Source organism: Epinephelus fuscoguttatus, linkage group LG9 (genome assembly GCF_011397635.1).
Source record: "Epinephelus fuscoguttatus linkage group LG9, E.fuscoguttatus.final_Chr_v1".
Taxonomy (NCBI): Eukaryota; Metazoa; Chordata; class Actinopteri; order Perciformes; family Serranidae; genus Epinephelus; species Epinephelus fuscoguttatus.
This window is the reverse complement of record NC_064760.1, coordinates 32,638,790-32,661,189: the sequence shown is the minus strand read 5'-3', so window position 1 is coordinate 32,661,189 and position 22,400 is coordinate 32,638,790. Positions and strand designations below refer to the sequence as shown.

The 22,400-nt window shown below is 41.8% G+C and overlaps 2 protein-coding genes across 2 annotated transcripts in view; one reads left to right on the top strand and one right to left on the bottom strand.

The window, feature by feature from the left end:
* The window catches only part of LOC125894881 (type-2 angiotensin II receptor-like), a 366,195-nt gene that overhangs the window by 76,033 nt on the left and 267,762 nt on the right, over positions 1–22,400 (top strand). The window lies entirely within an intron of this gene.
* Positions 1–22,400, bottom strand: part of tenm1 (teneurin transmembrane protein 1) — a 210,995-nt gene that overhangs the window by 64,362 nt on the left and 124,233 nt on the right. The window contains exons 11-20 of the mRNA XM_049586530.1: positions 20,139–20,339; positions 17,987–18,172; positions 17,741–17,770; positions 17,488–17,634; positions 13,421–13,655; positions 12,029–12,148; positions 11,668–11,929; positions 9,457–9,742; positions 1,990–2,133; positions 626–878 (exon numbers count right to left, since the gene is read on the bottom strand). Coding sequence (XP_049442487.1) covers positions 626–878; positions 1,990–2,133; positions 9,457–9,742; positions 11,668–11,929; positions 12,029–12,148; positions 13,421–13,655; positions 17,488–17,634; positions 17,741–17,770; positions 17,987–18,172; positions 20,139–20,339 — 1,864 coding nt within the window. The remainder of the gene's footprint in view (positions 1–625; positions 879–1,989; positions 2,134–9,456; positions 9,743–11,667; positions 11,930–12,028; positions 12,149–13,420; positions 13,656–17,487; positions 17,635–17,740; positions 17,771–17,986; positions 18,173–20,138; positions 20,340–22,400) is intronic.

The following is a 22,400-nucleotide window of genomic DNA, read 5'->3' as shown; positions in this document are numbered from 1 at the left end:
AGACGGCTGTATTGTTTCACATTAAATATTAACCTAAACAGGAAGCTTTTTGGCATTTCCTCCCAGAGGACAGGGAAGTATCAAATACAGACACTATGAAACCTCCGTCTGAACCAGAAATATTAGTCAGAGATACAATAATAACAGAGAATGAGAGAGTAAAGTTACATAAGGAGAACACTTTACAGGACAAATGACTGTGCAATCCCATCGAGATTCTACGCTTGAGAAAATACAGAAATAGAGAATGTAGTGCCTGCAGCGCAGTAGGAGATATCATCGTCATAATCCACGGAAAAAATATCTTTGTTTCATAGCAAAGACTTTCAGCTGCTCTCACATCCTAAAGAGGTAGATTAGAGCCTGTGATGTCTGAACCTCACACACTCTGCTTGTGCATGGAGACAAACTTCAGAATGTGTTCTGTTGAGATCAAACAGATCACAACCGCAGATGCCGACCAGAGCTAATGCCATACTAACCCATATCAGCCCAGCTAATTTTGTTCTAATTGTGCTCAAGTCAATCCGATGCTCAAAATCCCACTGCTTCCCACTGTGGGAGATCCCTATCAAGATCAGTCTCCTCTTATCACATGCAAACCCAACAAGATTGTGATGCTCACTTGAGTTCCAGTATGGTCCTTGTGTATCCATCAGGGTGGACCCTGCGGATGAAGTTGAAGTCCCCCACGTAGAGAGAGCCGTCAGGGCCGCTGGCCAGCGCCACGGGGGCGAAGAGCATCATGTCCCGAGCAGCGCCACTGCAGCTTGGACCGCAGGGGACACTCCGGTAAAAACCATTACCCATCACAGTGCTGATGACAGGAGGCTGCTGGGAGAGGAAGACATTCTCCCCATTTCCCTTGTGAAGGATTCCTGAGGAGGGAGGAATGCAAGAAATAATTTAAAGCAGGGCTCAAAACAAACTTTTGAAAGTGGCAACGAGGCATCAGCTTTTGAAGCTGAAAGTAAGGCTGCCATTTTAGTTACCTTATATTTTGAGTTATTACAATACTATGCAGTTATATGACAGTCTTATAATAAATACAATACAAAACTACATAAATACAATACAATACAATAACTGAACAAATTCTTTGTAGATTGTGTTTCATCTGATACTTAATACAATTCAAATCTTAAGTGCAACTTAATTTGCTTCACCAGCGTGTCGGAAACAGATGTCTGTGCATAGGTGAGTAAACACACCAATCATGAACAAATTCTGCCACATTTTTAAGTTTGTGATATTTCACATGACAGTTTTTCTGTTTGTTTTTTTCTTTTTTCGTCTGAGCTCGTCTTACTGGCTTTAGGTAGATGGCAGTCATTTGGATAAAGGTGTCATTTATCAAATTCACTAATTTTGATGACAGCTGTGGGGTTTAGCTGATCAAACCACACCCACACCACCCTAATGAAGCAGATGAACTGAGTGTTTAACTTACACGTCAAACAAAATCTGATGTTTTTGCATTTTTCTACTCAGATTGTTTGACATTTAACAAGAAATATTTGATGTTATAGAGAAGTAATTACAATTGAAGCCATTTTTTAGGGGGCTTTAATGGTGGTTTGTTAGTATTGTAGTATGATGTCACCTTGTCATTCAGACTCCTGTATTTTTGCTATGTTTGCGTCATGGACCTCAGCGGAAATCAAATGGAAAACCTTGGACTTTATTGTGTTATCCTTGACATTTCTGCAGTTCTGTGAGATTTTATATAGTCCTTTGTGAATGTCAAGATTTATCTTGTAGCATTTTTGCCCTAAACTATTTATTTGGGACACACTGCATGTGATTGAGTCAAAGAAAACACAACCTACTGTATCCCCTACCACCGACAAAAAAACACACCAGTTTGATTCAGTTACATTTCTGCATTTGAAAATAAGGGCAGGTGTGGCACTTAGCTTCAATATGCCAAACACAAAACCAGACAAAATACAAACAAAAACTGTATGCAAATATATGGTTTGTTCTCACCGCTGCGTATGTTGAGGGCGTGGTGTTTGTCCAGAGACCACCCTCCCAGGTTTGAGGGGACCAGTTCAAATCCCTGCATCAGAGCAGTTCTCCTCTCCCATTGGATAACGCCAGGACATGACTCATACTCGTAGCCAACAGACACTGAAATGCAAACACACATAAGTGGGCTCGATGTTACGCGCAGTAATGACTATGTGCTGCAGACCCACTGTGTCTAACACCACAGTACGTGCGGCAAAATGACAGCCAGACTTTTACACATGCACACACATTCCCTATCTCTCTCAAAACTATACTGTATTGAGTGGTGAGACAGATGAAAGGCCTGTGGCGAGACCTCATCAGTGTGTGTGTTTGAGAGAGATCAGTGAGAAGTGGAGGCGTAATCAGGAGGAGCCCGTCTTCATGAAGGAGCCCTAGAATTAGCTGCTTGGCCTCTTAGTTGTAATGATACGCTGTGCAGCTTCCCACTACAACTAACAACTATCAACAGCTTTTTTTTTTTTGGCTTGGCAGGATTAAATATGTTTCGACAGTAATTTACCACTTCAGACTTGGAATGCGTTTAAAAAGCAGCAGGTGACAACGCCGTGGTAGCTCTCAAAAACATATAAACACACAAACACACTTACATATATGTTTTTCTGAATCACAATAACACATACGTACAGAACCAAACATATGCATCAAGTCTCTCTATTGGAGTCTAAGTTGGCACTGAGGCTGAGGGGCGCAACTTATGTTGTAATTGTCAGTAAAATTGTAATATTATTGATGTTCAAGAGTGCTGACATCACTAAAGTAAGATTTGAAATAATGTTAGACTCAATGGAAATAACAAACACATCCAAACTGTGATCGCTAGTGTTTCTTTAACCAAAAAAACTCAATCTCATCAGGCAAAAACAGCAAAGTTTGCTGAAAGGTGACAAATGTACATGCCTTCCTTGGTTTAAAGCTGCATTAATTTTGTTGGCCACTTGGAGACAGTGGAAGAAGCTGTAAACACAACACTGACATAATAACACCTTACAGTGAACTTATTAGCACAGTTGCTCACGTACACACCCAACAGACAGAGCAACATTAGCATTTATGTCTCTAGCCAACTGACAAATGCAAGTCTAACATTTATTCTCCTGTTGGTTACCAAATATCTGGCATTTAAGCAGCTAAATGCTACATTCACATGCTAGTCGCTAACTTTGCCTTTCTGCCGTTTGATACAATGGAGTGTGTGGTGGCTTCATCAGAGCTTTTACACTGAAAACAGCTGCCTGCTGTGTCTGGAAACTACTTTGATGATGTTTGCTGGCTGGAAAATCAAAATAATGAGCTGAAAGACACTAAAGCATCAAGCTGAGGAGGCCTGCAGAGTTGGGTGATGATTCTCCGTGGTGCTGAAATTACACTCAGTAGTTTACAAGTAAAGCCTTTTTAGATCACATGCACAGCGTTAGATTACTTTGAGTGGCTGGGAGTGAGTGTTGGTTAGAAGACGCTTTTTACTGTAGAGGAGTTAACCTGAAAGAAAGAAGTCATCACATCTTTTTTTCGGTTATGTGATGTTTGAAACGTTTTGCCTACTTTTGTTTAATGTATGGAATGAAAAGCATCCTTTAAGGTACTGTATAATTAAAGCAGTAGGAATTCATTACAACCACAATTTAAAATGATAAAACATTGCTTAAATTAAGATAATGACACATTGTAAAGTGAGGACAGCTTGACGCGTGTGACACAAACACAGTAGAAGAATAGTTGTTGCCGTCAATCACTGTTGGCACTGATCTCTCTCTCTCTGTCTTCATTGTAAACCGACATGCATCTGATTTGATGGGCACACAAGGGGAACTGGGGAGCAAAGCCAGCATAAAGACCACGGGAGATGGTGGAATACGTAAGTAGGGGCGCTCACATTATGTACAAACTCAGGAGATTCCCTCTAACGCAGAGAGAAACTCTCAGTAGCCACATGGGGCCAACTTAAATCTCCAACTCAATGCTACAATCGATAAAGTGATTGGGGAGGGAAAATAATGGGTAATTTGGGACACTGGGGGTAGTGAAAGAGAAAAAGAAACCGTATAGTGTTGGACAAAAGTTCTGAGTCAAGGAACTATCGCTGAAGTTCACTCAAAAGGTTCATTTGTTTCAATTTTGTGTCTTAAGCTCTGATAGGCTTGTGATCTTGAGTCTTTGAAGGGCAGAGAGAGAAGTGAGACGCACAGAGTTTAAATTTATATTAAAGTAAAATCAAAACACGTGTCTTCAAATATAACACATTCGTATTGTGTAATTTCTGACCCTTGAAGTCACATTGCACCCCCCTTGAAGAGCCTGTTTCATGGCCTGGAAACCAATCCATCCTTATGAAAATGCATCAAAAGGTTGCCATAAATACATTGCCGTCAGCAGGGACAATGTCCTGTTTTTTTAAACCTACAATAAAACTTATTTCATTTGAGGAACAAGGCTTTTCCAGGACAAAACGGGCAAAGCAATCTCAAAGGGAAAGTGTCAGTGTTTTGAGAACTGCTTCACAACCGAATATTACTGTGGCTATATTACAAGAAACGACACACACATGTACACACTCTCTCTCACAAACAATACACATGCAGTCCGTAAACGCACACTCAATATCTCACAGGTGAAAGCTTTCATTCCCCTCTGCTGGAGCCTCAGGCAATGTGTTCACCCCAGCAAACAGAGCATGATCTCCCTTTCTCTTGTTCTTTCTGGCTATGTGTGAGCACACGAAGTGTGTGGAGACGCACACACGTGCTGGTGGAAACGGGAGTGTGTGCTTGTCTGTGTCGCTGTGCCAACAAAGCACCAGGATCCATTAGAGCGGAAAGGGGGTGGGGGTGGGGGTGGGGGGGGGTTGCAGCTCCCAATATATGGGAAAAAAATGTGCTTAATTTGAAGGATAAATTTGTTTTCCATTTAGATGTGCAGATGTGACTGCGTGCCTTCACATTAGTTAAAAGTTTAGATGAGCTGCTCAACATAAACTGGTCACAGAAAAAAAGCGCCTCAAAAAATAATGTAAAACAGCACAGTTCTTACATTAAAATAGGCTGTATGGAAAATAGAGACACAGCATCGAGTGGTGAATGTGTCTGCATGTCATCTATACATCAGCAGGCACATTTATGCAGACTTTACACTGTTTTTTTATGCTGCCTGGGAGATTTATCCTGTAAATCCAGTGTTTTTTTATTTTGTTGAAACTCTTTTGAATCTTTGGGCTCTATGTTGGTACCTTGGTGACTCACCGTGCGCCACAGTGGGAGGAGAAGCGTGGTAGAGGGTGTGGCAATGCCAATCTAGCAGCGCACTGCAATCTTTACGCTCAGAAAGAGTGCATCCCGTATGGTCTGCTGCCCTCCTGCTCAGAGCAGGACGACAGCTCAGCGTACTTGTGTTCCATAATACTTTGGTCACTTTATTTGTCAAAACACATCCATAAAATCTTCCCTGAAGTCATATAAAAATCCCCTTTATTCAGGTTTTGTTCGTCTCTCCACTTTCGTTCTACGATTTCCAGCCAGCTGACACATGATTGTACAGGAAAAAACAACATTTTATTTCGGTTATGTCTTGAATGCCAATGATTAATGAGTGATTCTTACCAGCTCTGTCATTTAAGACAGTGAGTGGTCTGTGCCAAAGATCTTTCCTTTAAACTAGTGACTCTACAGCCATCTGAAAGCAGCAGGCATTTCCATCTGCAGTCTCTCACAGGAGTGATGGTGCACACTGTCAAGCCACAATTACGCACGGCAGACAGGTCGGTTTTGTAAAATAAGGATCAGACTGTTGCAAAATAACCACAGCAGCATCATATTTGTTGTTATGATTAATTATTCTACAGTTTCTACTGCAAATCAACAGGCGTGTCAGAGACGGATGCATTTATACAGTTCCAGGAAAATTATGATCATTTAAAACTCCTCTTTCCGCTAATAACTCTCCCAGGATGGTCCGTTCCTGCCAGTCTTTCAGTAGGTGTTTCCATTCAACGGCTGCCTGCCTCATCTTTTTTAAACAACTTTGGCAAAAGTGTCGCCTGAATAGGTTTTGTAATTATAACACAGGCAGACATGCAGCTGCTGTGAGCAACATGATATGATGGAGACTGTTGATTTTTAAAATACCAATTTATTTGTGGATCATTACCAGGGTCACGTTTATGTGGCAATATGAAGATAAAAAGGGTAACAATTTGATTTCCCGCAATTATATCTGCAAACTTTAAACTTTAAAAATAATTCCAGGACAAAAAACAGCACGCCATGTACTAAATACTTTTGGTATGGTACTACAGTGGTATTTCACTGCAGATAGTTAGTGTCATTGTGATGACAAATTAACTCACACGCTAGTATGCATGGAAACAGAAGTGAACCCAATTCTCTTGGCAGTATATTTGAGGTGCTGTATTCATATCTGAAGCTCTGCAGGTCCAAGACAACAGGAAGTTTCCTTTGAAGAAAACTCTCCACAGGATTGTTAAACTGCCAGTGCATCATGACAGGAAGAGCTCTGTGTTTAAAAGGGATGAAAGTAATGAATATGATTGGCCATGTTTGTTACAGCCTCTGATGCACCCACCTATAATGTATGATAATGTATTCTTTCTGATCCCACCCCATGCCTAAGTACGCCACAGGTGCGCCAGAGGAGCCTGGCCACGAAATTACCAAAAGTGCGTTTGGCACGCTTCTGATGCACTGGGCAGGGCATGCATGACTGTGATCTGGGCACTGATGGGTTCATGAAAAGTAAGCCTGCGGTGTCCTCTTTGTGCTTACAGAGCAACAACAAACCCACCATCCAAATAAAAAAGAAAAAAGAAATAATCTTAAATTTCTCTGCCGTTATATCATGGTATTATTTCCATGCAAGGACTTTACTACAGAGAATGTACTAAGTCTGTGAGTTGTTTCTTCTAAACATTAATAGGCGTGTGCACAGAAGCTGTTGCGTGTATGCACGTATTCAGGACAGCCCCTCCCTCACTGAAAATATGTTCTACCACATGCCAGGAACTATACAGAAGAAAGGATCAGGGGAAAACATGAGAAGAGAGAACAGTGGAGGGCAGAGGAAGACAGGACAGACGCAACAGGGGAGATCAGAGAGAATGGAGGAAATAACAAGCAGGGAGGAGAAGAAAAGGGAGTTCAGTTAAGGACAGAAACACAGGAAACACAGTGAGGGTACAGAATGGGAGGCGAGGGAAGGGGTAAAAAGGGCAGGGAGGAAGGTGGTTCAGCAAAGCGGGGCAAATTTTAAAAAAAAACTATAACACAGGAGTTGAGAAAAGGTGAAAGATCAGGGGAGAGAGCTCGAGCAGATGAAATGCAGCTCTAACAGATAAGGAGGAGTGGGGATGGATCAGGAGGAGAGAGAAAGCCGAGGGACGGAGAGATGCAATCTTTGTTCGAGACCATGCACTCGAGTGGACATAGCTTCTGGTATGCCTGCGATATCTCAGTGCTTATGGAAAGCTCTCTCTCGCAGCTCCACTGTTTGTCTACAACCTTCCATAAGAAAAAAGCGGTGAGCACAGAGAGCAGAAACATTATCTCTCAAATTACCAATAGAAAGTTCAGAAGTTTAAGCCTCGATGGCATCTTTTAAACGGCCATTTTTTTCCATAATGAACCAAGGGTGCAATAACACTAACAGTTTTTACATCCAGTATATCTTTTTTTTCACAGGTGAGAAAGGACATCGGGTAAAAAAACAGAGACAATGGGCCTCATTCCTGCAAACTTTCCATGCACAGATTTGTATTTTGCACAGGCACACATTTTTCTCCATAGAGTCAGTCCTGTCAAAACTGTCGGGAAGGGCAATCTCCCTGCCACTGCGGATGATATCTTTACTGCCAGTTACCCTACAGTATATTTGTCGAGCCATACACCTTTCCATTCTTTCTTCTCAACACTGTTCCGTTTTTTTCTGCTGTCTGAAGGACATGAAAAGGTGGTACAGAATCTAAACTGCTCGCTGTTCACCTGTCCGCAGGAGCCACTTCCCAATCCATTTATTACATGTTTCAAATTTTCTCGCTAATGATATTTGACCTACAGTGAGCACTTCCTATCATTCTGGTAAATCTGCAGTTGTCAAAGCACCATTACAGACACTAGACCTAGATACGGCAAAAATCATTTATTATCAGGCAATTTTCAATCTCTCATTTCACAGCAAGAGACTGCCCATTAGCAATTGGTTGATTACCTACTGAATGGTCAATCATTTACAAGACGATTTCCAATCAGCCTCCGTGTTAATGGGGAGGATGATAACATTTCTGATTTAGTGTTGTTAGATTTGAGCACTTGACAGAGTTGAACCAAACATCTTATTTTAAAGGGTTGAAAATTGGTAACCTTTTCGTTTCGAATTATTTTCTGAGTTTGCATCCCATCTGAGGACATTTCACTGCATAACTCAGCAATGTTATGTCTAAAAATACTATGGCAATGAGACTAAGCCATACAAATCCATTTTCCCATGGAGACCCAAGCCCTGTTTTAAGGAATAGTTAAATATTTTGGAGAGTATGCTGATTCATTTTCTTGTTGAGCGTTAGATGTGATGAATGATGCCATTCTACTGTCTGTGCATGAAATATGCAGTGAGAACAAGGAGGAGTTTAGCTTAGCTTAACATAAAGACTGCAAATGGGGACACAGCTAGCATGTCTCACTTCAGAGTTTGCAAATTCGCCTGGTGACACTAAAGCTCAGTGATTACTTGTTAACATGTTTAATTTGTGCACAAACAGAAATGTAAAAATGACAGAGAAGTGGATGGGTGACATGGGAACTGTGGAGGTTGCATTTAATGCACTTGGCCAGTGAATTAAAGGATTACTTCACACACAAAATGATCAGTTAGTCAGATAAGTACGGAGAATACGGCTGAATAAATGTGACTTGCATTATACAGCATATTTATAAACAGACGTTTTGATATACTTTTGCTGCTGTTAAATGCATCCATGTTTTACTTAAATTCAAGTACAAGTACTTTCTCTGTTTTTGGATTAATCGTTCACCTTGGAGGTAAGTGAGATAAACAAGGTTTTCTTTACATATTCAGTGTAACAAGGACGAGTAATTGATATATAAATAAAGTCTCCCTTTAAACACTAGGACCACCAGGATGTCCCAGATGTAGATAGCTACTTGATAAATCCAGAGGGAAGTTTAAGCATCCTGTAGTTTATATGACACATTCAAAACACTGATACACGCGGGGATAAAGAATAAAAACATTAGAATAAAAACACAGCTGTGAAATGAGAGTCTAGCCACTGAGACTACTACAGAGAACTGTCAGTGATGATGTGCACTGATGTTTTCTTACTGTTCTCTTACTTAAGATAGAAATAAGAAAACATCTCAAAAGCAAGCCACGTTGTATATATATTCTACCTACCAGTAGCATAAGTGAGGCCCCAGACCTCCTGGCCGTAAACATCAGTCTTGTTCCACACCAGCCTATGGACCAGGCCAGGCCCAGCGGGATACCAACGCTGGTACAACCTTCCCTGGACGGATGCACGGACATGCACCTTGGACAGACTGCCCAGTGGGGAGATGGGGGACAACAGGGAGGGAGGTGTGAGGAGGATTCTCAGCAGAGAGAGGTAGCCTGCAGCGCGGGTGCTCAAATAGTTCAGCTTTGAAAAGGCTCCTGGGATTGAAACTTCCTCCTGCACCGCCTATGAAAGATGGAGAGCAGGATGAGAAATAAAGGTGAAAGAGGGAGCAATTAGAGAACAGTTCAAGAAAAAATATATATTTCATCATTACTTTGTATTTGCATAATGAGCTCACTTAATTAGGGTGTTTGACAGGTACAGCAAGAAACAGCCCTCACGGTGAGATGCAGTGAGTACACTGAATATGTGTTAGCTGTGTTACAATAATAGTCATAAAATGAACATTTTCATGAAGAACATAATGTTTCTTTGTTAAAGAGTATCTTTTAATGAATGGACTCTAAATAATGATATCTGTAACATGAGGGTTTTCTTTTAAAGAAAATAAAGGAAAAAAACTCATATATCCTCTACCTGTCAGACTAGTATATAAACAGCCAAGCTCATCTCTCTGATAAACAGTAAACAAGCTGCTGCAGCAAACATTCATTCATCCAATGTAATATTCCTCTTGGCTAAAATCAGATACCATTTGAGTCACTGATTACCTTAAATCAAATTATCTCTAAGACGAGTATCTCTGACACATTTTCATCAAAAGTCTTAAGGCTTTGATTCCGTTTCTTAACACAGGTGAACACAGTGGGTGCCACTAAGCTCACTGTGAACACTAAGCACTGTTCTTTTCCATTTATTTTCTCACTGCCTGTTTGTCCTAAGGTGTTATTTGTTGTGAGGATAAAATGTTCCTTCATTTTGACGATGTGTTCATTTCCAATTTCATCAGATTTCGTAAAATGAGCTTGAACTTGTGTGGATATGAAAAATAATATTTGGAAAAACATCTTTCTTCTGCCACAAAAAAAGATCTTGTGATCATGGCACAAATTGGATGTGACATTTTCTGCAGTCTATCATATGTCCAGGTAACAAGAAAACAACTTTCTGTGTACCCAGAATTTAAGCTGGAACTGAAATGAGGTCAGGGTGAGGTTTTGGTCACTGTGAAAAAAAAAATCTTAGGAGTCACATTGGAGGGTAAATATATAATCACCAGTCTGACCTCCACACCTGACTTTCAGCCACCTCATTTGCTTCCGTGGTGGGAAAGTATATGGATGGAGTACAAATTTGCATTTTGCTCATTCCTTATTTGCATGATGCAAATACGAATTGAGCTAAATTTGCAAAATCCTGTGAGACCAGGTTGGTTTGTTGCTGAGCTGTAACAAATTGAGTCGAAGCTTCATTCTTACTGCCTGTCATCTGTAGACATCGAGTAGTGCTTTGTTACATTCTATATTGTATTTAAATGGATAGTTTAGATAGGAGTACCGTCATGGAAGCTAATCACTGTGCTGCTGAATGTGGGGGCAACAGCAAGAAGTATTTTAGCCACCTAAAAAACATTTCAAGTTTAAGTGTATGCTATATTTAGAATATTTTCACCGCTTTACCTTGCTGTCAGACAGCCCTTTCCAACGCAGAACTAAAGCCATTATATCCATCTACGCTCTCTTCAAAGCCACCACACTCCATTAACAAAAACAGTAATTTTACCTTACAGAACACAGGAGCTGCTGGTCTACGGCTGCTTTGATCAGTTAGTTTGCTTGTGTCATTGTGTGACTTTGGTGAGTCAGAACTAACACCTTAAAATACAGAAGTCACACAGTAACACAAAGAATCTTGACTGATCAAGGCAGCAGTAGACCAAGAGCTCCTGTGTTCAGCAAGGTAAAATTACTATTTTTGTCAATGGAGTGTGGCACCTTCAAAGGGAGCATAGATAATAGCTTCCATTATCCACTGGAAAGGGCTGTCTGACGGCAAGGTAAAGCAGTAAAAAATATTCTAAATAGAAGGTACATTTAAACTCCAGTGCCGGCCGTCATCTACTGTAGGTAATATAGTGACTATAGATAAGTGCCTCCTACAACCCCACTACAAAAAAATCCAAACTATTCCTTTAAGTAGTTTCGTACCTGTAGCTCGGGTACTGCTGGCCCCTTCTCTGCACATGCCCCTGTGTATCTAGGAAGCGGGTAGGGTAAGACCAGCGGGTAGGGACTCAAAACACTCCTGATGTCACATTTAGGAGGCTGAACTTCCTCCCTGGACATGGTCACCTGATCCAAAACAAGGAAGTTGTTGTTTGGTGTCCAGATGGTGCGTGTCTGTGGCAGGAAGGGTGGGCGCTGGAACATCAGGGTCATAGACATGGCGCCCAAAGTCACCAAGTCAAAACTAGAGTTAAATGACATTAAGACAGAATAAGATTGGAGCACGAGGAGAGAGAGAGAGAAAAGCATACATTTTGTGTATTCTGTGTGTGGATGTCTCTACCTTCCATCCTGCCGACTAATAGTGTAACCATACTCTGGATGCTGTGGGAAGGTGATGTTGACTCCAACCAGAGGAGAGCCATCCTGCAACACGATGCTCCCTCGAATCACAGCCACCCGACTGGAAAAACAAAGGCGGGAAGCAGAGAGGGAGTGAGAAACGGACAGAGAGAGAGATACACAGAGAGCAGCAGAGATGACAGGTTTACAATGATGGAGAACATAATGATTGTTTGAAGAGAGAGGCATATTGTGACGCACTAGCCAAACGACCTTGTGTGTGAAGAAAACCAACTGCATTTATTCTGCACAGTACAATTCCCTTCTTTAGCACAGAGAAATCTGCCAGAGATTGCCGGGATACAAGGACCATAAATATAGCTTCACCCACAGTAAAACCTTTCAACACCCTGTCATATAAAAAACAAAACTTCCACATCATGTTTATATTACAGTGACAGTGGTACCTGCAGCAAAAAGGCAATGTTGTTCTTTAAATAGACCTTAAACCATCAGTCACATTCAGACTGTTTTGAAATATTCATCATGATTTTACAGGTAAAGTGTGAAATACACTGCTTAAATCTAAAATAATCGCTGAACTGGTCAAATGAAGACAGATCAGGATGGACACGTGGTGCGCACACACACACACACACACACACACACACACACACACACACACACACACATATTCATTGATGGAGCCTATTTGTTACTCCAGAAGAGGGATAAATGAAGGATGGCGAGGTTTCTCTGGGTGGCTTCACTGCCCCGTTTGTTACTCCTGTCCTGAAAGCTGCCATCGATTTCCCCTCTGAAAAAACTGCCAAATAATTAATTTATTTGTTTATTCGACAAGTAAACCGGGGGAGGAAAAAAAGGCACTTTGCCATTTTTCAGAGGGATCACTTCATGTTTTTCAATCCGAACTTTCTAGGTCATCATCTTGCCAGTGAGATGTATTTCCTCTCTGAGATGGTTGTGAGAGGCCACTGAAAAATTGATGGGGACACCTTTATGACTGGTGTAACCGAATGACACATGAATATGTAACAAACAAACACATTGCAGTTGTAGCCTGACACTGATACCCGAGGACGACGCACTGCTGTGTGACTGCTAATATCCAGGGGAACACAGATCACTAAGCACTGGCTTGTGAGCACATGAAAAGCCTCATTTATATGCAAACACACACTCTCATTAAACAAATAATGGGCAATGGACAATTCATCGCAATAATACAGATGTATTTACTTCATTACCTACTTGTCATGTCTGTCTACATACTATATAGGAGGACAACTCAAGGACGCAGACATGCAAAAACAAATACATGATGGCATTGGCATGCACACGCAGATCCAGGCAAACAAAGAGTATACAATACCTGGTATCAAAGGGCACGTCTCCAGGGAGAGTGTGTGTGGCCGCCTTGCCAAGGAGGAAGCGTATGCGGCGGTAGAAGCTGTGAGTGTGTGTGCTGGCGGGCGAGGGGGGAGCGGTGGGGGGCAGCGGGCTCTGCTGCAACAAGGCCAAGGGGTCGGCAGAGCCATGACACAGGGGGTCAGAGCCGCAACTCAGCTGCTCGCAACAGTCTGGGTCCACGCAGTCCATGAGGCCATCTGAAATGGACAGGGAGTTAAACATGTATAAAATAAAATACACAAACAGCATTAGGTGAGGAGAGGGTTGTTTAGGGGGAATTTACACAGTTAATATAGCGGAGACATTAACATCTTTATTGTGCATAGTTAATAAAGGCTTAAATAGATTTAAGTGACTAAGGTGCTGAGAACTCATTTCTATTCTAAAGGCCAAGGTAATGTATATATCCGCAGTGGAAAGACATGAAGATGAAACCATAAAACCTCACGACTGCCAAGAAGTAACTTTTACACTTCTGGCCAGTGAGAAACTCTACCGGAGTAATCTAATCTACAACAATGAACTGCATATGCATCATCATAATCACGAATATCAATCAAATGAAATTCATTAGGAGCCATCAGTGTACAATTATAGCATCTATTGTTATAAATCAGACCTGAATCACCAGCATTATTTGAATGTGATCCATTAAAGTCCAGCGTAAACAATGAGCCGCAGATACAAACCAAGGCGGCAGGTAATAGGAGCCAGGCTGGCATTTGTGTTTCCTATTTCAAGCCCGTTTCTGAAAAGGCAGGAAACAGTGCTGACATTTAAATGCATCTGACCACAGAGCAGAGAGCGAAAGGCCAACAATATTCTATTATAACCTCCTCCTACAAAGGTAGCATAGTACAATGGTTGATTTCCATAAGATTCACTACTTCAACTTGAAAGCACACTGTTAACTGAAATTCTAATATCACTGTCATTAAAAGGACGTGCACGTTTGTAGCTTATTATGCAGGCATTGTTGTTTACCTTTACACACACTAGGCACAGTAAAAATGTAGATTTTGAACATACGTAATACATAAATATGTATGATTTCACTGCCTAGTGTGGAAAAATGCTGTTTTTTCAAGAGGAAGAACAATACATGAGCTTCTCTCCCTCATCCAGGCGGAATAATTGAAACTCTCTCTTCAAAGTTCCTCTTTATTCTCTGATTACTTGTGATAGCATCTTTCCATCTCTGTCTATCTTCAGAGACAAAAAGATTGCTCCGAGAGAAGGCTATGAGAGCCTACGGTATATCTGCCAATTAAGGGAGATGGCTGAATTGTGTGGTACAAAATTATAGTATCTCAAAGTATGTGGAGAGAGGCGGAGGATAGAAAGATAAGAGAAGTGTAAGTGTTCTCCATAAGGCTTTGTCAGTGAGTCTTCTTTTAGCATAACCATCCCTTAACTGATAGTTTGATACCTACAGTACAGACACTTCATCGATATTCATGAGGCATCATAATACCATATAATACCTTACAGTATGCTTTTTGCATATAGTGCAATTCACTGTAGTGTGGAGAGAAACCTGTCCCTTCCTCTACCCACTCACTACCTCAACCTCTACTTCACTACTCATACAGAGACAAAGAAAATACATATTGTATTAAATGGGTAGTCCAGCAATTTAATATCGCACTTCCATTGAGTGTGTCAAGCTTGATAAACAGTAATAGCACCTTTTTGTTGGGTGCTGCCTGCCTAGCGACGCCAAATTTTGGGAAATATGTTTATTTGCTTTTTTGCAAAGAGTCAAGTTAAGTTATTTAAGTTATTTTATTTGTGTAACAGAAAATATTAATTTGGGGAGGGGGTCAAACATATGGCCCAGGGGCCAGAACTGGCCTGCTAAAGGGTCCAGTCTGGGCCACTGTATGAATCTGCACACCTAATTGATGCCCTTGTGAAGGCTAACAGGTGCCAGGTTTCAGGAGTGTTAAACAGTAAGTAGCATACTTCATGCAAAATGCTGCTTCAGAAGCTTTTCTCTGGTCAATTGGCAGCAGTACAAAAGAATCTGTATCAGACTTCTATCTTAAAACAACACTGGAGGAACCATACTGCTGAGGCATTGTCAAAGCCTTTGCAAATGGTCTGTATGGCAGGGGAAAACTTAACCTGCTTCCTTAGTAGCTTCCACTTTAGTTTGGTGTGGTGATGCCAGCTAATGTATGGAAATAATGCACATGTAATGATGATGAGTAGCAGACCGACTGAATGTGGAGAAACTGAGACATACTGTTGAAATCGTATAAATGATGAGATCAGTACTGCTCATATCTGTTCATTCAATATAAGGTGACAGCCAGCTGCCAGTTAGTTTAGCATAAAGACTGGAACCAGGGGGAAGGGCTACCCTGGCTCTGTTCGAACGTAACAAAATCTGCCTACAAGGACCTCTAAAGCTCACTGATTAAAATCTCATTTGCTTAATCCATACAAAAACCACAACAGCAATTTGTGGTTTTATGGGGGGTTATATGACTAAACCTTGGCCAGACGCAGTAACTTCTTGGAAATCTGGCAACCTGGCAGGGACGTAGAGACTCCAGGAACTTACTGCTCTTTTTATCAAATAGGCAGATCAATTGACTGTATTGATCTTCTCATCTAAGTCGCTGCAACAAAGTATATTTCAGGGCTGACTAATAAGCCTTATGACCACTGACCAACTGGCCTTTATGTGTAAAATCAGTGGAATATCCCTTTAAAAAGGGGCCCAGTTTGTTTAAGATGTGACTGAATTAACAGTTAATACTCTTGAATATAATGAGTAAATGCATTAAGTCCAAAGTGTGACAGTCCCACACATGAGACATCCATTAATACTAAAATATAATGAGAACAATGACATAATCTATACAGTACAATTGAAAAACCATCAGTGCCCACGCTGCTGGCAGGCCACAGTCCTGCTATGACTTGTTTCCTTTATTCAGCTCCTGTTTTATAGTCCACAGGACATTTTTTATTGTATGGCTCTGAGGTTATAATCCACGGTAAGGACCAATAATTCATGTTTTGAGCAGCCATCTACACTGACTTTCTGAAGTGTTGGCTCAGTCAGTCATGCCGCTTTGGTAAACAATGTGCAAAAAAAAAAAAAAAGGTTACATTGCAGCTATCAGCACCCGGCGCCAGCCAAAAAAAGGACTACAAAACAGTATGTATGTGTTTGAGGTTTCCCGCTGCTGTGTGCACTGATTCAAACGCCACACAAAATGGGGAACCAAGCAAAAAAAATAAAAAAAAGAGAGAGAAAAAAAACAGGGACGCTCTTCCTCCAAACAAAAGAGACACTACCTTGTTTGCAATGATGGATTACAACACCGGCTTAACAGGCATGTCCATAATGGATATTTGATGGAGTTTCAAAAACGAATGGGCACAGTTTAAAGGATTGTAATATTGCACTATGTTCTCAAAACTTGTTGTTATGTATTGGAAAACAGCCTTAGATGGGGCTGAAATGGCGAGGAAAAGATTGCAATGAGCAGAGCTGCCTCTACTGCTGAAATTTTCCTTTCTTGTCTCTTCACCTGAGGATAGAACAACGCAGCTACGAGGCTGAGCGACACACACCTCTCACCTGTCACCACACACCTCATAACCAAAGAAGCAGAAATCTATTCTGCATGGTTTGCTGTATTTAGACTTGAGAAAATTTCTCTGAGTGCCTTTTATCCTAGCAGGTGGTATGCATATTAGACATTTAGCTGTGATAAGAGGGAAAAACAGACATACACACTGCGCACAAATGCATGCATGCACACACACACACACACACACACACACACGCACACACACAAATACATATTAAATATAATAATGACCAGCGGGACTCTACAGGAGTCTCCGCAGGACTGGGACAGCACAGAGGGATACTGGGGCACAGTTTCGGCAGGAGAAACAGGACAAGAAGTAATGGAATGGAATGGACAATCTGCCACGAAGACAGAAATGAAAGAGGTAAGAAAGAGAGAAAGAGATAGAAAATGATAGATGATGTTAGAATGTCACCTCCGTCGTTGTCTGTTCCATCACTGCAGTCAGTTTCCATGACAACGCTGCATCCAGGCCCACTCCATCCAGCCTGGCAGACGCAGCGCCAGCCGCTCTGCTCCAGGGTACAGCGCCCATGCCCGCTGCACAACCCTGGGCAGCCGTCTGAAAAGGTGTGTCCCACGAGCACATGTGCACACACAAACACACATTTGTGAGCATGTTGGAGGAGCACAAGATAAAATTTAAATCCTAAATAAAGATAAATTACCTTTCACAACGACATCCAAATCATGAGTAACTGTGAGGGGGAAAGAAAGTGAGAACTGGGTAAAAGAAAGCAATTGTAAATGGAAATTATTCCAACAACAGTGACACCTTTTTTTATCCTATTAATCATACTAATCAAAATATCACAAGGAATAATTAAAAATACTCCCACATGCACACACACACACACACACACACACACACACACACACACACACACACACACACACACACACACAGAGCTCACCAATGTTACAGTGTTCTCCCTCCCAGCCAGGCTGGCAGATGCAGGTCCCGTCGTGGCACTGGCCGTGTTCTTCGCAGCGAGGATGGCACGCTCTCTGGTCGCACGCAGCGCCAATCCAACCCTCCTCGCACTGGCACTGGCCCTCTGAGCAAACACCATGGCTGCCACATGGCACCGGGCACAGCTCTGCCGAACAGGTGGGTGGGGATTTGCGTGAGAAAAAAGCGTGTAAGTGTGAGAGGAAAAGAGAGAATGAGAGGGAGGGGAGCAGATGGAGGAATTGAGAATTGGAAGAAGAGAAAAGGTAAAAGAGGCACATGGGACATGGAGAGAGGAAAAAAGTAAAAAAAAAAAAAAATCCGAATTGGGGGTGAGCCATCGGATATAGGTGAGAGAAAATAACTAACGATAGAAAAGGATAACCTCCGAGACTAAAAAGTCTACTTTCTCACAATACATAATCTTCCCACCTCTAATAGCTGAGCTCCCTGAAGGAGAAGAAGAGTGAATAGACTCATAATAACAGCCAAATGATTCGTATTTGCACCGCATATTTAAACTACAGGGACTCCAATTCAGCTCTATTATTCTTTTCTGACATTTTGATCAGATTTGGTGGGTATGTTAATACCCTTTCTTTTGCTCCATCTCTCCATCTTTGTCTCTGTCAGCTTTCTCTTTTCAGTATCCCTTTCCCTCCTTCTCCTCTTGCAACATCCCTTTAAAACTCTCTCCCCTTCTTTTTGTCTATTTCCTTTTCTCTGTGCTTCTCACCATCTAACTCTCCCTCCCTCGCTCTTTCTTTCTCTTTCTCTCCCTCCCTCTCTCTCTGCAGAAGCAAAGCCTCATCCATCAGTAAAGAGAGCAAAGTGCTGGAGGCACACAAAGACTACTTATCCAGCTGCAGTAAAAAGTTATTTCAATTTAAATATACATAGCATGGAGAGGGGAGGAAAAAGTGGATTAAAGTTGGAGAGTTTTTCAGCTCTCTATTAGAATTACATTAGCTTAGCTATGCTTCAACAAGACCAGGACGCAGAATTGCTGGGTCCTTTTGATTAAAAGCCCAGCAGGTAGAGAGGGGCCGCTCATATCTCAGATATTCAGCCACGGTCCATCATTATCATGGGCTATATCACCATAATAAGGCATGCATACACCTGAGAGCAGCAGCTAATGCCAATTGCCTGCAAATCGTTGGTGTGCATGGTAAAGCGGATCCATCCCAACACCAGCGTTAAGTTAGTGTCAGTGCTATAAGGGGCTATTTTCCTCTCTGTCAGTTTACACTTCAAGGACAAGGACACTTTTCTCGCTGTGTACCGCAGAGTACTGTATCCGACATATTCGACACTAGACTACTCATGCTTTACTTTTCTAGTTACAATAGCTAACTCTCTGCCTTTTCTTCACTATCGCTATAGGACTGCTGTCTATTTAAGCAGGCGGAGTTTACCGAGCGCAAAAGAAAGTTCAGGTGGGTGTAGATGTAAGAAATCTTTTGCAGCCATATCTAACAACCGCACAATGACTAATATGTAGTGTACAGGTAAAGAGCTCTGCAATAAACATCAGCAAGCTTTTAAATGCCAAGCTGAATGTTCCTCAGAGTAGCAGTCTCTGAGAGGCCTTGCCGCAAAGTGAGAATAGAGGTCTTTTTTTTTTTTTTTTTCCTTGCCTGCCTTTTTTTCTTCATTTAGCTGAAGGGAATGTGTGTGTGTGTGTGTGTGTGTGTGTGTGTCTGTGTGCATAAGAATATGTGTGTTACACTATAAATGCACAGTAAAGTGAGTGCAATTGCAAGAGTTGGGGGGGGCTCCAGAGTGCTGCCGTCAGAGTCATGAGGCGAAATCTCATTTAGGACCAGCATGAAGAGAGTGCAAAAACACACTCACTCACACACACACACACACACACACACACACACACACACACACACACACACACACACACACACATGCATATACATACACACATAGACCCATTTCACAGAGTGGCTCCAATCCATATTTCTCTCTCATGTCTATCAAATCCCCAGAAAATAGTATCTGGCAAGACCATGCGTGCTACAAGAACACTGGCAAACCAGAGATGTGCAGTTGAAATTTTCTGTGTTTATTTCTGTGGGTGAACAATAATCCTCAGGTCTTACCAGTGTAGCAGTCTGGTCCCGTCCAGTTGGGCTGGCAGGCGCAGGTGTCTGACTCAGGGAGATAGGTGCCATGTCCTGAACACTGCTCCTGACAGGCTGGCAGCGGGTCATCACAGCTCACTCCTGCCCAGCCTGCAGAGCACACGCACTCCCCGCGCACGCATACGCCGTGCCCTCCGCACTGAGGGTCTACGCAGTCCACTGCAGAGAGAGAGAGAGGATGAAAGGAAAAGCAAGAATGAGTCAGAGGTGAAGGGAGGGAGTGAAAGAGTTAGGGGGAGGAGGGGTTGAAGGGGGGTGAGGGGGGCGCTGGCCTCATTATAATCATCAGTTCACCGAGTATGAAAGCAGTGTTCTTTGCATCCCATCCAGGAGTTAACCACCCTAGCTACAATTCCTGTATCTGTTCCACAACATTACACTTCATAGGACACTTAGAACTGAGGCTTTGATAAGGGGTGAAATGGGTTGGTTTGTGTGTGTGTGTGTGTGTGTGTGTGTGTGCGCGCGTGCGCGTCATGGTGGTCTGCGCTACGCTGTGTTAGTGTGTGTAATTACAGCTCTGAGCGCCAAGCCAAAGCTCAGCACAGTTCGGCTCAGCTCAGCTCCGTCGCTCAAGGTCAAACACCTGATTTAGTCTCTACAGGCCGAGCTACTGGAGGCAACAGCAGGGCGGTCTTTGGGACAGCTGTGCCATCGGGTTATCATCAAGTGTAACATCATAATTGTTTTACATATCATGGCTTTGTTTGTTTTTGCTAATTTATTGGGTGGTTTTACAACAGACAGCTGCAAGTGGAGGATATGACAAAGGCCTACAGCTGGCTTCCTGTCCAACTGTAAGAAGCCTGAGCTACCTGAACCATTTATACTGTTGTCATTTCAGCCCTAGGCCATTGTTTCCTCCGTTTACTGTACTTATAGGTTTATGTCTACAATAATATAACAGTACATACAGGATCTAACAAATACACACTATATAAATACAATGGGTTTTTTTTTTAAATCAATATTATTTCTTACTTCTACTTCCTATTGTATGTCCTGAGCTTTTCAACACACACATATAATGTATGTACAGTACAATGTGAATGGAGTAGAGTTTCAGTGTTATAGTGCTAAGCCTATAAAGACTAAGGTGATAGGACATCCAATGCTTTAGTGCTGTCAGAAAACAGTACTATCTATTGTGTAACAAAACTAGAATTACTGCTTCATGGTTGTATGCCTCAGCTAACCAAGCTCCAGTTTACATCCACGTTTGTACAGACTGGAGCTATATGGAGTGAAGTCTCTGAGGGAATCTAATAAAAGGTATTAAGTGTATTTTGTTTTTGGCAAAACATGGATGCTTCACACATAACTTCGACAAAGCAGCAAAGGAGATTTATAAAATCAGCACAGTTTCACCAACTCAGTATCTGATCAAATGTCTCCCCTTCTGTTCCTCAGTAATGACCTTGAATAATGGCCAGAAAAGTGTTTTTGCAGATAATTATGATGATGTTATGCCCCTCTGAATATGAAATAACATCAATTTATTATTTTATCCTAGTACACATTTGTGTAAAATTTTGTCATAATTAGCATATGAATTATTGGGAAAAACAAGTGACCTTGACCAATAACCACCAAAATCAGTTCATTGTTGAGTCCAAGTGGACATTTGTGCCAAATTTTATCAAAGTCCCTCCAGGTGTTCCTCAGATAAAAGGATCCTGAGAATGGGATGGACAGACAACCTGAAAACATAATGTGTCCGGCAGGCGTGATAAATAATGCATGAGTAAAAAAAGTAGCTTTTTAAAGAACGAGAACTTTTCATGTTCCTTTTTCCTAAACTGTACTTCATCTCTTTACTTAGTTAAGAACCTAAATTAACTGATCTACTTTTTGCTTCACTTTAGTTGCCATTTATACCTTTGTTACAATGAGTCTGCTCTAAATGTGGGGATTAAGTGCAGGCGGGGAGAGCGCATGAAGAGCACCTCCACTGCAGCTGTCTGGAAGAAAAAGAAGCACCACCTGTCTTTTAACCATGATACGTTAGTGACAAAGCAAAACAAGGAGCAAGAGGAAGCTTCCACTTCCAATCCCTGGCCACATCTGGCTGCACTTTTTATACCAAAATCTAAATAAGACAACAGTTACATAACGAAGTGCTTGCTGTGCCCCTCGAAAGCACATCGAAGTCAGTTGCACATACTGTAGGTGTAAATGTAGATAGCTAGCTAACGATACCTGTGTTCATTTTTCATAGGT